Below are 16849 nucleotides of genomic sequence, written 5' to 3' on the forward strand. Positions count from 1 at the left end.
TACCACAGGAATAACTTTAATAAGTTCTTAAAAATTTACAGATATAAACACAGCAAGTAAAATTATTTCAATAATCAGTGAAAAATTAGTGAGATAATAACATGTAAAAAAAAAGATCTTGATTTGGTTTGGTCATAGTTTTGGGTACGATTGTCAAACCCGACAATATTAAAAAATAAAGTAAAATAAGAGACCAAATGTACAAAATGTTGCAGGGTTTGGTTCAGTGTTTCTATAAGGAGTTTCAACCTACACCGAGCTTCACATGTTTCCACCTCTGCATAACAGCTGTAAAATGTAGAAACATAGAACATTTTTTGTATTTCTTTCTCAAAAATAATATCTTAACAGTCAGAAACCTTCCATTTATAAAAGTCAGTGTGTCAAACACTAATTATTTTATTTTTAAAAAAGTATAAATATTTTTAATTAAAGGTCCACAGATTGTCAGATGCTTACTTTGTTCGCTCATTAGCATGCTAGCACGGCCTAGCATGCTAATAATTAGCCCTTTCACTCGTCTGATTGAAATCTAATGAAGAAATTGGTGTTGGACGCATAAGAGGGAAAGAAAGAATCTCCTCGCTTAGTAATTGTGAACTGAAGACCACAAATCATTCATCTAACATCTTTTGAGACACGCAGACCAAACCAAAAAATACGCTGCTGGCTTAGCTCTGCATTTTTGTGTCAGTTTTATACCTACTCAATGAAAGTAAGAGTCTATGTGACAACTTTCACTGAGTCGAAGGTGTAATCTACTAAACGTATAACTGAACCATTTGCTAAAAACAGAACACATTTCTTTTGACATTTAAATTTTTCCTGGAGTGATTTTCCAGGCATGTTCTCCTCATAACTAAAAACTGGATTCATGATTCTCCACCACTAAGTCAGAGCTTAACACAACCAATTGCTGTGGCTAGCAGTAGCAAGTCTAACACAAATGCTACGTAGAAGATTTTTGGAGTTTTTTCCTTTTACTATTCAGTTTAATGGAAAGTTTACCTTGGAAATAAACAATTGCAGTCTTACGGGCTCATAATTGTCGGTTCATTTCTTTCTGGGAAATAATTTCAGGTTCACGGTGCAAAGCGGCAGTTTACTTAAGTTGTGGATTAAAAGCAGAAGCTCAGATAAACATTAAGACTCGAACATAAAAGGTCCCGGCAAAGACGGCACAGAGGAGACGGGACGTTCTCGATGATTTGTCGACGTTTTGATGCGTCTTTCAGACAATGCACGGATTATCTGTAATGTGTAGTCGGAATTGCTTTGGTACAAAACAAAGCCATTTATCAGGAAAACGTTTTATCAACAAGGGGGAAAAAAACTATTAAATAAGGAGATTTCTAGTCCTTGTGCTGCTCTAAGATGAGATCAGAAAGCACATTTATGTCTCTCTCTGCCAGATGGCACTGCAGCACCAGCGTCACCATGTTGTCCTGTCCCTCGAAGATGTTGAGCAGCTGCTCCCTCAGGTGAGCCGTCTCCTCGGGGTTCCTCTCGGGGGTCACCGTCATCCTGTGGCCGCCCGCCCCGAGCTGCCTGTGCTGGCTCTCCGCCTCCCACCTCCTGCCCCTCCCTCGGCCGCCGAAAGCTAAAGAGTCCACAGCGCCCCCGGGGGTTCGGTCGCGGAAGTTTAAGGGTTCGGTTTGGGAGCGAGGCGGCTTGGTGGAAGGAAAAGTGCTTGCTAAACCGGCGAACGAATGATTTCCTGGGTCGGGAGTCCTGAAGTGAAACAACAGATGGAAAGGAGATGGAAATAAGTGATGGTGATAAATGTCAGCCTGATGCAGATGTGTTAAAAAGATTGACTAACATCTGCCGATTCCGATGTTAATGCAAAGACATCGCGCATCCCCAGAGAAAACTAAACCAAAAAGACTTGGTTCAACAAAGTACTGACCAGTAACTACTTACTTTTTTACTTGGGTAACATTTGGAAAAAGAATAATTTTAGGAGTAGTTTTACTACACTGTACTTTTTACTTTTACTTGAGTGATATTATGAACTATCGTTACTCTTACTTAGGTAAAACCTCTGGATAACATCGCCTGTTTTGAGTAACTTGATTAAATGAAGAACAAACACGTTTTTACCAAAAATGTACCGGATTTAGGACTGCAGCTACAGTTTACGTTAAAGTGAGACTTCTTGTTCAAACTAAAATGGACTCAAACCATGCAAAATGGATACATTTATCCTGAATAGCTCTTGGATTCTCTGACAAACCTTGTTGTTTTGCTTCTATCTGCTGAGACATTTCAATGTGAAAATTATACAGAAATCACTAATATACTGTTACTAGAGTACTTTACCCTGCTCTAACATATATATATATATACATATATATATATATAGAACATATATATAGAATATATATATATATGTTCTAAATTGGAAAAGTAATTATGCTATTTATTTGTTTTTTTTCCACTTTAGTTTTTAAAATACCAGGACTTGTCTCTCTGATGACATTATTATAAAATATTAAATCAGATGAACTGATCCAGTACTCAGTTCTTGAGTAGAATTTTTACCAAATTCTTTTTTACCATTAATAGAGTAACTTCGTGGATGGAAACTTGTTACTTTTACTTGAGTAAAAATATTTTGATGTAGTTGCCAGTCCATCTATTGGGTATTCTAGCCATCTGTGCTTCTGAGATGGGATGTCTCCAATGTTGCAAAATGGACTCAGATGAATGCCCAACATATTAAAATTTTATTTGATAACTCATGTTTTCCTTTCTATCCATTTCACATCTGTGCAACACTGTTAGCCTCAGACTAGCTGGTTTGTTACCTATGCTCTGAACGTAAGAAATCGTCCAGGTGAGGCCCTCCTCTGCCCAGCGGGTCGTCTGGAACCATAAAGAGATCGCCGACAAATGTGTATTGAAGAAGTCTGAAAGAACAACAAGGGATGGATTAGAGCAACGGCTTCTGCTCCAGAAAATTAGACCTAATCTATTCATTAACTCTACTAGCTAATAGCATCCAATGCAATTAGCTAGTAGAGTTTGGAATTAAATTAGTCCCATGTTGGGTACCCTGATGGAAACCAACTTCAGACGTAGGATTTTGGAAGGTCCCTGAAGGCAACAATCCAACTCTGAGTGGAAAATGTCAAACGTCGCTTCCCGAACCTCAACTGTTACCTCTTTTTGATGATGTCCCTCCATACAGGCGACTCATCCAAGAGGTCTCTCAGGTTGTCATTGGTTACTATCACGCCATCTGTTTTTTGTGCAAGCTGCAGTATCAGTCTGTGGGGACAAAAGGGAGAGGAAACGTCACAAGAATGGAACAGACTGCCTCACAAAAGTATTTACACCCCGTAATCTTTTCCACACGCCGTCACATTTTAGCCACAAACTCCAGTGTATTTAATGGGATTTTGTATAACAGAAAAACACAAAGTGGAGCATCAAAATCACTGATTTTGTCCTACTTAAGAAATATTTGCAAGAAATTTTGCCATTTTCCCCCCTTCATTAAGCCCCATCTAAAATCTACATATAGAATAAAAAAATTTGAAATAACAAACAGGTTGAACACAAAAACATTTTTATTCTTCAAAATAACTTAAATAGCTCCTTCATTATCAATTATGGACTATAACTTGACATCAAATAAAGACCGGGAAAGCAGCGTAGAAGTAGCAAATACTGCCACCTGCAGGTGGGAGTTAGCAGCCACTCAAACTCATTGTTTTTGTGCATTTGTACAGGAAATTTGCAATAAACTCAAACTCTGTATGAAAAAATGCTAAAGCTAATGCATTTTTTCATGCGGATTTTGTGTAAATTCCCACAATCACAGAATTGATTTATGCGCTACAATGTGTTTCTTGGTCAATCACATCAAATTACAATAAAAACATACTGAAGTTTTTGATTGTAGTTTGACAAAATATGGAAAAGCACTGCTCTCACCTAGCACACACGCACACACACACACACACACACACACACACACACACACACACACACACACACACACACACACACACACACACACCCTACATACACACACACACAACACAGACAGGTGTTACTTTCAAGCAGCAGTAAATATCTACCTGTCATCATAAGAGCTGATTCTCTTGCCATGGACCTCTCTGGAGGGGGTGTAGGAAAGCAGGCCCAGGTTCTGCAGGTCCGTCATATAGTGCTGCTCTGAGAAACAGGAACAAACGACACCATGTTTTGTCTGCTCAGACGGGGAAACTTTCCAGGTTCAAGGCGAGCACGCGCACAACAAGGACGCTTTTCGTTTAGATTTATTTGTTTTCGTCTACTGCCAGACTTCCAGTGAACTCGTGCTCTCTCTGATATATGGCGAAGGTGAGCTCAAGGGCTCGTTTGCAGAAGTAAAAAGGGTTTCATTACTTGAAGTGACACGTAATCATTATTTCATCCCCTCCACAAAACCTAAGAGCATTTTTCCACAATGAAAAACAATTGCAAAGGTCTTACTATTGGTGACCTGTTTTGATCAGAGTTAATCTTTCTCTGTTGAAAACAACTGAACTAATTCATTACGACAAAAAAAAAAAAAAAAACACAAAGAAGATGACGACCAACTGTTACCTTTTATCCTGGGGTCATTCTTCTGCCTCCACTGTGGCACCAGAGCGCTGATGTGACGATGGCCTCTGTCCCAAAAATGCTGGACGGCCAGAGCGATTCCTCTGCAGGAGAAGAAATGACCCAACCCGTGACTGAGGAAGACCAAGAGAGAGACCGTTAGTGGATTTCTGGAGAAAGTCTGGATCGTAGTAGATCTTTTCTTCTGCTATTCTGTAGCACAGTGGTTCCCAAAGTGTAGGGCGCGTCCCCTAGGGGGAGCCAAGTGCCATTGCAGGGGGGGAGTATGGATGAAAAACAGAAAATAACAGTTACACAAACTGTTTCACTGTAAAGATGGTTCTTAGTGTGTTTTGTTGCAACCTGAAGTGTGAAATAAACTTCAGTGGAGTTTGAAAACAGAATATGAGTATAGGTTTATGTCTGGTTGAACGATGTGTGCGCCCCGTTGATTCTTTTCTCTTTTTTGAGGGGGATTTTATTGCAATCCATGGGGGGCCCAGAAAATCTTTGGGAACCACTGCTTTAGCAAATGAAGAAAAAAAGATTTAAATAATTTAATGAGAAAATTATATTATATGTGTGATCATCTGGCAGTCTAACATTTCATATCATCTGAGCGTGTCTTCACACCAGGGAAGTCATTTGGTCCGGACCAACAGAGGACTATATTTATTCTTTTCTAGTTGGTGCGGTTTGCTTTCACATTGTGCTTTTTGGCAAGCGGACTATAATTTGTAAACAAAGCAGAAATTGACCCAGAAAGAAAACAAACATTGAAGTTCTACTTGCTGATATCAGAACCATTTTGAGCGTTGAGAGCAGCTCATAAAACGCAGGTTTTGCAATATTTCTACGTTATAGAACGACATCAGCAAATGCATGTTGCAAGTTGAATGAGCCGAGATGCTCTGACTTGCAACATGCTAAGCAGCAAATAGAAGATCAGATATGATTCAGTCTAATGAGTATATGCAGCAGTAGCATTAGCAACACTGAAGGGCTCCTTTTTACCATAATGCCCAGCAATGTTGGCTCGTAAAGTCCAAAAGGACATACGATTCCTGTAGCTGGTTTGCATCGAGGCCGGCCTTTATTCACACCCGAGGCGAACCCTAACACAATTTGTTTGGAAGTGGACAGAAATCCACTCAAAAAGTGGGTCTGGGTCCGGTTGTTTGGTTCGCACCAGGATTGACGTTCACAACCAGACAAAAGGTCGAGATCAACGGGGGAAACGTTCCTGAGACGTACTAAGGAGTCGTGTTATAATAAAAATATCAGCAGAGAGAGTTTTAATCCAACAGTCCAGAAGTTGTTTGGTTAAATGATACTTCCCATAAGTCTGAAAGAAGCTCCCTGTACGACTTCTCACCTCATTGCCACGTTGCTCCCGTCGATAACGATTGCCCTCAGGTTCGGGTTTCCAGATTTGTCCGTAAGCTTTAGCTGAAAGGGGGACTGAAGACCCTCCAGGAAGCGCTGCTCCCCAGTCACCACCACGGACGAAGAAGGTGACATGAAGCTCCGTTTATCCCTCGCTCTATTGGAGGGCGGGTCACTTGCGAAGAAGACGTTGGGCTGAGCTGGATGCTCTTGCTTTGAATCTCTTGCAGAGTGGCGCTTTGAGTTTGGCGCATTATTGTGAGTTTGATGCGTTTGCTTGGACGTGGCCGGGTCGGGCCTGTAGGTGGTTTGGCCCTGTTGCTTGTTGGGGTGAAAAGTCATTAGTGGAGGACCTAGAGAAGAGGCGTAGGTAGGCATGGGGGGCCCCTTGACATCTTGCAGGACATCTTGGTGAGGTATAAACGTGTTTAAAGGCTGGTTTAACTGTGAAATGGGTTGATTAGGGGCCAGATGCTTTGGTTTATTACTCCAGGTACACAGGTCGGATTCTGCTAACTGCGTAGACCGCTTTGGTTCTTTGGTTTGTCCTTCATCAGGATCTGTTTTTTCTTTGTGAATAAAAAACTTCCCTTTTGCCTCAGTCTCAGCTAGTCTGAGATTTGTCTCTTCTTTTTCCACCAAGACATCATGAATCTCTCTTGGTTCTTTCTTGGAGCCTTCTGTCTCCTTGCTTTCCTTTTTCTGCAGCTCTAGAAGTAGCTGGTGAGTGGACCCCTCAGCCAACATGCTGTAGATTTTGGTCACATTCTCCTCAGTGTATCCACATGTAGCAGCTGCTTTCTTCATTACCCCTAGGACAAAGTCTTCCTGTTGTTCTGCCTCCTGAACATCTTCACTACCCCGTCCTTGAGAGTGTTTGTGATTTCTTATCGCCAACTCCTCGCCTCCTACTCCTTCAAAATCTCCGTTGCTATGCTTTATTTTATGCCCTGCTTCCCCTGTATCCTCATCCTCTTTGTGCTCCGTCTCACAGGGCTGCTCTTTTCCCTGGTGCAAAATAACACCATCTTGTTTTTTTGTGCTTGTACCACTACATATGTTCTGCTCCCGGTCACTGAGGTCCTGCTCCTGTTGAACTAAGTCCAGAATCTGTGACGCCTCTTTAGGCCCCGTTTTTTTAAGAACACGTTTTACAACATCCTCCGTGTACCCCATGGCTGTAAAGAACTTTAAAAGAAGCCAGAACTCCTTGTTTCCCATTGACAACTGCCACTCTGGCTCTTCACTGTCCCCTTGTCCTTTGCCCGCCTTGACGCCAGTTGCCTGTTTCTCAAGCTGTTCCTCTTCCCCCACTTCCTGAGGAGAGTGCAAAAGTCTTTCCTCAGCCCCTTCTGCCTTCCCTCTGGTGCCTACAGGAGAGAAAAAATCTTGGAGAAAGGGGTCCTTTGCTGCAGAGTCATAAGTTGTAGCCTTCCCTTCAGCCCATCGATCAGCGTTACTGAAAGGATCGGGGAGTGTTTTCTTAGAACTACTGGCTTTGTCCCAGTCATCTCTGGAATCTTTATGTGATTTTGCACCTGTATTGTTGTCATGCATCGGTTCTGGGCTTGGACTCGATCCAAGGCCCGATTCTTTCACCAAATCCAGAAGGATTTCCTTCACAGTCCCTGGAAGTACGAGAAGATCCAGAACGTGTCTGTCCTCCCATTTCTCCACCAGAGTTTTGAAGGCCCTTCGCGAATCCAGGGACTCACCCAAGACTCTGTCCCCCATCTCAGTGCGTTTGGACTGGGTGCCTTCATACCTCGCCACTAGGTCTGCGATCAGTGAGTAGGCTCGCACCACCGGCTCGGCCAGGCCGGACACGAGCAGGAATCCAGGCGAGCCCACCTGTTTGGTCAAAACAAATTACATTAGAGTCAGTCGACTGAAAGGTCCTAGGGACTTGAATAGGGTTTTCTCTTTTTGGTTACTGGAGCTCAATTATTTTTTCGTTAGAGATTATAAAGGAGAGACCTAAAAAAATGTCTTAATCCACAATCAGTGGCAACTTTGGGTTCTTTTGAGAGCGAGTCGTGAAGTTGATGTGTACGGAGTTGCCTTTTTGTCTGTTGCTACTAAAACAATTGTTCAAATAACAAGTGATAAGTCAAAGAAAAATCTATAGGAAGGATTTTCCTCGTGTTTCATTTCTACTCTCACAGTTTGAGCTTACATGTTGTACATTCGCAGTTTTTGGACTCCTGTCACACCGCTGTGTTTCTGTCTTTTCTTTCAATGGCGCAGACATCAGAGGACAATAACGCTACAGCAGTTTTACTATAGCACACAAAATTTGATCACCACATAAAGACTACCGTAGATTTTTTTGGATACGTAGAAAAATCTTGCTGCAGCTCTCCTAAGCACCAATGGCACAAAACTGTAACTTCTCGATGACCCAACTCAATAAAAAAAACACTTTCTTTACACACCTCACCAAAAGGCTTGAGGTGACCGAATGAGACCTACTTTCTGATTTATTCAGCAAACCATTCTCTGACCACTTGGGGGCATTTGTAGAACATTAAAATTTAACTCCCAAATAAGTAAATCTTTAGTATGAAAAAAATGTATAACTAGATACAAAGTAAGATACCAGGTTATGATTCAGCAGAACACTGTGAATTTCACATCCTTCATTCCCATACATAAACTATATGGGATGACATTAAGAGATGCAGCTACTTTAAATGTGACATGACTTCATGTTCAACAAAATTCTCTATTTCTTCCCTTCTAAACCCAAGCAGAATACAGTATGACAGCAGCTTTAATTTAAATTTTGCAACAAATTTTTTTCTTGTGGTTTCATTCAACTGTACGCATGGCTAAAAACAAACATTGGCAGCAACTTAATGGGGGTGTTGATGTGAGCAAAAAGACTGAAATGATAAACCACAGCACCGTCTTTCTTTTGTTACAAGATGCTGTTAGTAGAATTGCCTTTGCAGAGAGTGGTAAGTGTAGATGGTCAATCTGACGACAACTATTTCTTCTGTAATTTCTGACTCTTTAACCTTGGTCAAACAGTTGAAGGGAGTGAACAGTTTGTTGGTACAGAATTTCGCTGTTATGTTGTTATTTTCTCTAGATTTAACACCAGGGAAAACCTTCAAAAGTCACATGTAAAAAGAAAACTTTTGTGAGGTAATTTCCAAGTCACTTTTTTAAATCAGGCCTTTTATCTAATAATGAAAAAGAAAGTAATCGGAAAGCAAATTTCCCTTAAGTTGCATATTTACTTTTTAACAAACCTGTTAATAACAGACGAGAAATTCCCAGCCACAACTTTACTCTGTTTCTAGTCCAGGCAGATTTATTGCTGAACAGCGTGTGTCTCAATCTGAGCTGGTGATGCAACACTGAAGTTAAGTAACCATGTAATTTTTTTTTAAATCAACAAACATGCCATTCTTAGATATCACAATGTTGCTCAATATTAGTGTTGCACCAAAAAATGTTACAAAAAAAAGGCCAATTTGGTATGACACACAATGATATTTGGGGAATTTGTTCTATTAATCACATCCACTATGGCAACATTTATTCCTCATAAATTGGAATTCTAAATATGAAGTGCCATTTAGGGTCATTGGCAATTTTACCTTTACATTTTGATGATTAATAATCAAAATCTAGCTTGTAGATTTGTACATTTTCTAATACTCAGTGTGACACCTTACATAAAATATATATGTCTCTGGTTTCTCCTCAACTTACAGATCAGACTTGAAACATCCAAATAATTACTGGATGTGAAGGAATGGCCACTAAATGTCCAAACCACAAATGGTGGTCTCTGTTAAATAGATATTCAGTAGAAAATTATTGGAAAGGTTTTTGTTTGGATATGATCAACGTGTGAATGTGTGCGACTTACCACAATGAGCGCTGAAGTGTTTTTGATCAGGCTGTCCATGAACAGCCCTCTGGCTCCACAGAAGATGCAGTGAAGGGCCCCGGGATACGAGAGTTCCTGCTGCACCTCCTGATTTACGACTCCCTTCACAAATAACTAGAAGAGAGAAATACTTCAGTTCAGTCATGTGTTTTCCGTTTAAGTGACAATAACTCTACAGCCCCAGACTAAATGTACATCAACCTGTCCCTGTTATTAAAGTATATTTACTATCCCATAAAAACGAAACACAGACAAGTTTAGACATACTTAGGTAGAAAGCATGAAAAGTCACTTATACATAAATTATTCCTTGAATAAAATGTACAACAAAACTCCTGTTGGAGAGTTTACAAATTTTGGATGAGATAAACTTTATATTAATTTTCTAATTCTAGGAAAACTGTTATAAAGTTGGTTTCTTCCATGTCTCACTGTGCTTCAAGATGACTGTTTTGGATTAAAAACCAAAGACTTAAAGAAGTCTTCCAATATTCTTGAACAAAATGGGCAATATGATACAATCACCAAGATATTGTTGTGTTAGAGCAACACAACAATATATTTTATAACTCTTTTATATAAAACCAAAAACGCAGCACATATTCATACTGCTACTAAAATTATTCAGTACAGGAGTTTTCTTTTTGTAAAGGGAAAGTGTTCTAGCTTTCCTTCAGCCTGCTGACATGGCAGTACACAGCAACAGGTGAGGGAGGGTCAGTGCTCCACCACTGTACACTTCTTTCGGTCATTCTTTCATTCTTTCTGGTTTCAAAGGACTTCAAACCGTGGGGACGGTGTGATGGAAAAAGTTCTTGTTTGTGAAATCAAAGCTTTTAATACCATTTGATACAGACGACCAGCCCACTCTTAGGGGAAAAAATAGCAACAGGCGTTAAGATCATGGAGCAAAAACTAAACCGAAAGCAGAAAACCTACAACGAAAGGGAAAATCTGACAAACAGAAAAAGAAAAATTTTGAAAAATTGAGCACAACTGCACACAATTTGAGGCACAGCTTTAGATCACCAAGTTGCATAAGAAGCAAAATAAAAAAAGCTTTTAGTGACATGACGTCAGGCTCTTAGCATAATTCCCTACACCATATTTTAACGTCACTCCACTTGCTGGTAACATCCCAAATGCTACTGACAGCATTTAAGCTAGCCTTAACATTTTAGCTTATTAACTTGCACAATTTTGCTTGTGTAACAAACCGAGTAAGTCTGTGTTAGTCAACATGCTAGTGATACTCCAAATAGCGCTGACTACATCTAAGCTAAACTTAGCGTTGTTGCTAATGTCAGGCACCTAATCCTTGGGTCCGACCAGTAGGTACACTTTGGCAGACCCTGTTTAAGTTTCTTTACATTTTTGGAAAACAAGAAAAAAAAAAGAATAAATTACGGAGAAAATGATGAAGTTTAGAGTGTAACATGCGTTCTGATAGGCTGAGGGCAAAGGCACATAGGCAGGGTGAGGTAACAGCACAAGGACATCAATATTAAGGAGATCTCTCAATTTGGCCAAAATATGCCTTAGGCAAAAATGCTACGAGGCTAACGATGAGCAGATTCAAGTAAAATCCAAGTACAATTAAAATGTGATTAACTCTTGATGCAGAAGTTAAAAATAACCTGCAATTTATAACTCATCAGATTTACTATTTCACAGACGGATGAGGAGCATCCTGCCATTCTGACAAAAAAAAATAATAAAAAAAGGGGAAAACACCGAGTCACTAGGAAGGTCAGGGCACCAAGCCGCAGGTGAAAGCAACTGCTACCAGTTCAAAAACCAACACAAAGACAGGAAACAAAACCAACTGTCAGGTCGAAGCAATGCTGTGTTTACATCTACCGCGTATGTGCCCAAGGTGTAACGAGAACACGCCACAGAACAGCTTTCTTAAAGGAAATATTAAATGCACAAAACGCAAATTCAGAGATCTTTTTTTTTTTTTTTAATAGCATCATCCTGAAACCCTGCTAGCACTGGGGTGGTCGAGGTTTTTTTCTGTCTTGCTTTTCTTGCTTGCCCACATAATACATCCGTAACTCTGGCTAATTTATACTTGCGTTACAGCGAGGTAATAAACCAGATAAAGGTCTCAGCAGCAGAAGAAATCAGCTGTGTATAATTGGATTTGTCAAATTCTAGCAACCTGTCTGAGGACGCACCACAGCCACCGACCGCTGACAACAGGAGATACGCACCAGCTTAAAATCAGTAACTAAATATTCAGTAGACAATATAATTTTATAAATCATATACCAGTAGAGCTGTCACAGTAACAAATTTTACTGGATGATAAATTGTCGTAGAAATTATTACAATAAACGATAATATTAATGTTTTGAAACCATTTTCATGTAATATACTGACAATGGCATAATAATGCAAGTTTGCCATTTCAAAGACCAACCAACTTTAATTTTGTACAGAACACAATAAACTGCAAATAAAAGACATTTTAAATATCCAAAATAAAAAGAACAACGAAAAACAATAAATAAAAAGGAAATAAAAACCACATACAATAGAAAACAGAAATATTAAGAATAGTACAAAGTCTCTGTACACAAACTTGTCCTTCAAATAATATTAATCGTCAGAAAGAAAACTTTCTGACGATTAATGAGCTCATTTTAATTTATCATGTGTTTTTTCTTTTTGTTTTGTTTTGGTCACTTCAAGCCAAACATAGCCGGTTGATTTGTAATCGACTTTTTGTCTAAAGTCAAAAAATATGTGGTAATTAATATAATATACTAACAAAAGATTACTATAAGATATTTGTATGTGTTTGGTGATCATAATCTGTCATATTTCATAAGAGCTGAGACGATCAAGTGGGAATTGAGTTCAAGAGGGTCTTAAAATAAAATCTCTCAAAAATTGTTAAATAAATTTCACACAAGATTGAATACTTTTTTCAGAATTATTCCGATTTACAGCCTAATTTATATATTAGAAACTGTAATAAGCAGACATACAAAGGTAAATTACATAATACAGAAACGTTTTCTTTTCAAGTGCAAAATGATCACATTTGGGTTCAAAATGGGGGAATAATTTGGCAAAAGAGTGAACTGATCTGAGACAATGTGCGGGTTGTTTTTATGCTTCGGATCGTAAACTGAAAACTATCTAGAAGATAAAATATTTTGCAACTATGTTGTAACACAAAACACAAAGAATGACTCAGCAACAAACGCTTGGACACGTCTTGGACACCAGATGTGCCGCTGTCATGTGATTGTGCAACAACAAGCTTTGCTGAGCTGAATTGATCTACAAATGAAGTGACCAGTTTTCCATTCAAACAATCCAACTGTTTTCACCAGTTGCCAGACGTCTCCTTTGAGATGCAATAGTCGAGACTGCTGAGTCAGCGAGCTGCCTGCAACTTTGGGCGTGACCCTTCTGGGTGTGACGCCCTGTTGTTTAAAAACTAATCAAGTCGTCTTACAGAAAGAATGACGCTTCACTTAAGTTGGTTACACATATGTGATGGAACGTATGGGCGGATTTGCATACTTCTTGCACAGCTTAAAAGACAATTAATCAAAGGTAAACGACGTATGAAAACGTTTGGATGTGATCCTTTACACAGATCCAGACGTTCACGTATGAAAACACCTAGAGATGCATCGGTCAGGACGCTAATTACTCTTAGACCTGAACTTTCTCACAAAAACAGGAACTAAAATAAGTTCAAATCATTTTCGTAAGCTTTTGTAATTAAAGGTTAGCAATTTTATTCCCAATAAAGGCACAGCTTCCTAACGTTGATCTCATTTTTACTAGACTCAAAACAAAATAAGCATTAAGAACATGCTTTGTTAACACATTTACAGACAAAAATAGATTTTTTTGTGGTTTAAAGTAACTAAAATGGCAGAAAATCAAATATTAACTCTTCAATTTTTCACCTGAAGATCACTGGCCAGTTGATTGGTAGACCAGTAAAAAAAAAAAAAAAATCATTAATGTCTTAAAGAAGCGTTGATAAGCGTATCATATCACTTATAGGTATTTATCTTAAATGCCTACTCCTTTCTTAAACAAGCAGTTTTAGTGCTGATCCGTTTAAGAGACTGATTCTAGACATTATTATCCCACTAGAAAATTCAACTCTATTCCTCAGAACTGCAAATTTTCAAAGTTTGTAGACAGAATCCACACTTGTTTATTTAGTTAACTATGGTCTATAAATAAGTAAATCTAATTTTGAGAAAATGCATTCAAAAGCATTTGAGAAAAAGAAAAAAAAAGAAGCGGGGGCCTTCCCAATCTCTAACATTAAAATGAGGCTGATTAAGCAGCCGAGCATCTCCCGAGGTTCAGAAGCTTAATCATGCAAGTATAGAAACGGCAATGGGTTTCGGTTCCATTCCTGTCAATAACAATAATAATAATAGTTTAAAAAAAAAAAAAGAAAAAAGAAAGCATGCTAACGCTAACAGCGGCTTGTCATTTCACCATCTCCTGACAGCACATGCAGATAAGCTTTAAAACCCCCGACTTGAAAAGTCAGACTTGTTTCAGAGTGAGTCATCCAACATGAGCGCCTGTCGATCGAAGCTTTCAGGGGTGCTCTGCTGAATTTACCATGTTAAACCACTGATTTGTTTTAGTTTAACTGTGGCATTAGCTTAATGAGTCATGGTTCCGTTTCACAGACTTGATAGACGTCACATCAGATTCTGATCTCCAGACTGTCTACTGTAAAGACCTCGTGCCCTTGCTTTGACCTTTGACTTTGACGGGATACACATGCCAGTACCTCAACTCAGACATCCAACTACTTCCAGCAATGTCGCAAAAACTTAACTCCACGTTTGCGTCATTGTTTGAAACCTTCCCCACAATCAACAGAAACATCCAACAGAAGGAAACTCTCCAAGTGGCAGGTCTTCATTGAACGAAACACCTAAAGACCAGGAAAAAGCGTCTTACTTTGGCAGCTTTCACGTCGGTGCTGAGGCCCTGCAGCTTCAGCCATATCTGACCGTTGTTCCCGTTTGGCAAATCGTCCGCTCCGATTCCAAATGTCACCCTGAATATCCGCTCCACGGTGCTGTGCAGGGAAGTCAGAGATCCCCGCAGCATCCCGGTGCAAGCAAACTCATCCTCGATCTCTGGATCTCCGCTCCCTCCTTCACCTCCACTGCTCCTTTTGCCGTCCATCGTGTGGTCTCAAATCGGTGGCTAGGAGTCAAGCATACTGTGAAGAAAAACAAAACATCAGCTGGTTAGGTTGAGTTTAAAAATTCTGTTGAAAAAATAAAACAGATCCCGACACCAGCCGAAGCTCATTTTCATATCGTTGAAGAATATACCAAAAAGCATAACATTTATTCTTAATTTAAGCATCTGGTTCTGAGATGGGTTCATATTTATGTAAATAAGACGCTAAATTAGTTCAATGGACGAATTCTTCAATACAAAGTCTGGTAAGGTATAGGCGATAGTCGTACTGCCATGGAGTCCAATCCCGTGGTTGGATGTTGATCTCTTCAGTGTGGATCCTGTAACTAAGCAACAATTTTAACGGTGTCTCTTCAGGTTTCACTGACTCAAATGTAAAACTTTTAAAGACCGGTTTTGTTGGCGTTTCAGACCTGTATCTCCACAGAAATGTAAAAACTTTGTCCTAAATAGACCGATAGGGACAACGATTAAGAACTCTGATAAACCCTAAGGGCTAACTTAGCCTTTTAATGAAATTAAGACATTTTTAAGACCCTCATTTTGGCTACATGAATTTAAGGCTCTTTAATGACGCGTGGACACCCTGTGCACGTTAGCTACATTTAGCATCTGAAAGGTGCTTCAAAAGTGAAGTCAGTGTTAGATGTGCCAAAGTTATTTTAAAAGGAAATTGTTTTTTCTAGAACATGTACGCATACAGTCGTAGTTCACTTGGGCTGTGAGAGAGAGAGCAGGAAGGATAACTGGGGCAACACAAAGTTGTTCTGTTTTATTCTTTAGAGCATTCCACCGCTGCATGCTGAAGCTGGAAATGTCGGCTGCCTTTCGCAGAATCTCAAAGTAAATGTAAGAATTTACGGCTTAGTCTCAAGAAATACAGGCAGAGACTCATGTTTTTGTAATGCTCGGCTTGCAAATGACTAATATATTAAGTTTTAAAAAAACGCTCGTATCACATTAACCTTTTGAATTAACAATAAACCTCCGTTTTACAGCTACTGCTCTCAATCAAACGGCAATAAAGGCTATCAAGAAATCACCTCAGTGCCGCTCTTACAACTTCTTGTAGTTTTTAAAGACAAAGCAAAACCAGCAGAAATCAGTGACAGCAGGTAACAAGAACAAAAATTTTGGAGTTTGGAACTGGCCACAAATCTCTCATCGGTGCATCTCCAGCTTTACGGCCCTGGTCTGATAAATCAACATACAAAGAAGTTAATCAATGTATCACAACAGAAAAGAAGTCACTTAAACATCAATGCATTTGATTATTTCAGCTCAGTCATCACTGACCGGAACATGTATTTTAAAAGAGTTGCACACAGTTAAACTGCTAATAACAAAATTCAGGAACTGTGAACCCAAAGAGACAATCAGGGGGACAACAATACCGTTTTGTATTACATTGTAATATGCTATATTGTGAATGATGCCTGAATGCATTAAGAGCACCAAGCTCTGTGAAATTTCAGTCATCAAGGCCCCAACCAGACACCTGAAGGAATCACAGGTCATGTGATTTTTACCGTCTACGTTTTTAAGGTGTAATAAGCCACTCACAGGAAAACTAAATAACTTTTAAAGTCTAAACAAGAATGAAAATAATCACAAATGATCAGTGTTGTGCTTATCTTCCTTTCTGAGTGGTGAAGGATGTTTGGCATCCATTTGCTTCTGTTCAGCCAAACTTAAGCAACCCCCCCCACCCCCTTTCTCCCTCACACACACACACACACACACCGTACT

The 16849-nt window shown here is 39.4% G+C and overlaps 1 protein-coding gene across 4 annotated transcripts in view; it reads right to left on the bottom strand.

The window, feature by feature from the left end:
* Positions 1–16849, bottom strand: part of khnyn (KH and NYN domain containing) — a 22005-nt gene continuing 5156 nt past the window's right edge. For all 4 annotated transcript variants that reach the window (XM_028037872.1, XM_028037870.1, XM_028037869.1 and 1 more), the window contains exons 2-9: positions 14849–15116; positions 9866–10000; positions 5972–7833; positions 4600–4730; positions 4089–4185; positions 3166–3273; positions 2811–2912; positions 1–1731 (exon numbers count right to left, since the gene is read on the bottom strand). In XM_028037872.1, coding sequence (XP_027893673.1) covers positions 1353–1731; positions 2811–2912; positions 3166–3273; positions 4089–4185; positions 4600–4730; positions 5972–7833; positions 9866–10000; positions 14849–15079 — 3045 coding nt within the window. In that variant the 5' untranslated portion in view covers positions 15080–15116 and the 3' untranslated portion in view covers positions 1–1352. The remainder of the gene's footprint in view (positions 1732–2810; positions 2913–3165; positions 3274–4088; positions 4186–4599; positions 4731–5971; positions 7834–9865; positions 10001–14848; positions 15117–16849) is intronic.

Source organism: Xiphophorus couchianus, chromosome 14 (assembly GCF_001444195.1).
Source record: "Xiphophorus couchianus chromosome 14, X_couchianus-1.0, whole genome shotgun sequence".
NCBI classification, from domain to species: domain Eukaryota; kingdom Metazoa; phylum Chordata; class Actinopteri; order Cyprinodontiformes; family Poeciliidae; genus Xiphophorus; species Xiphophorus couchianus.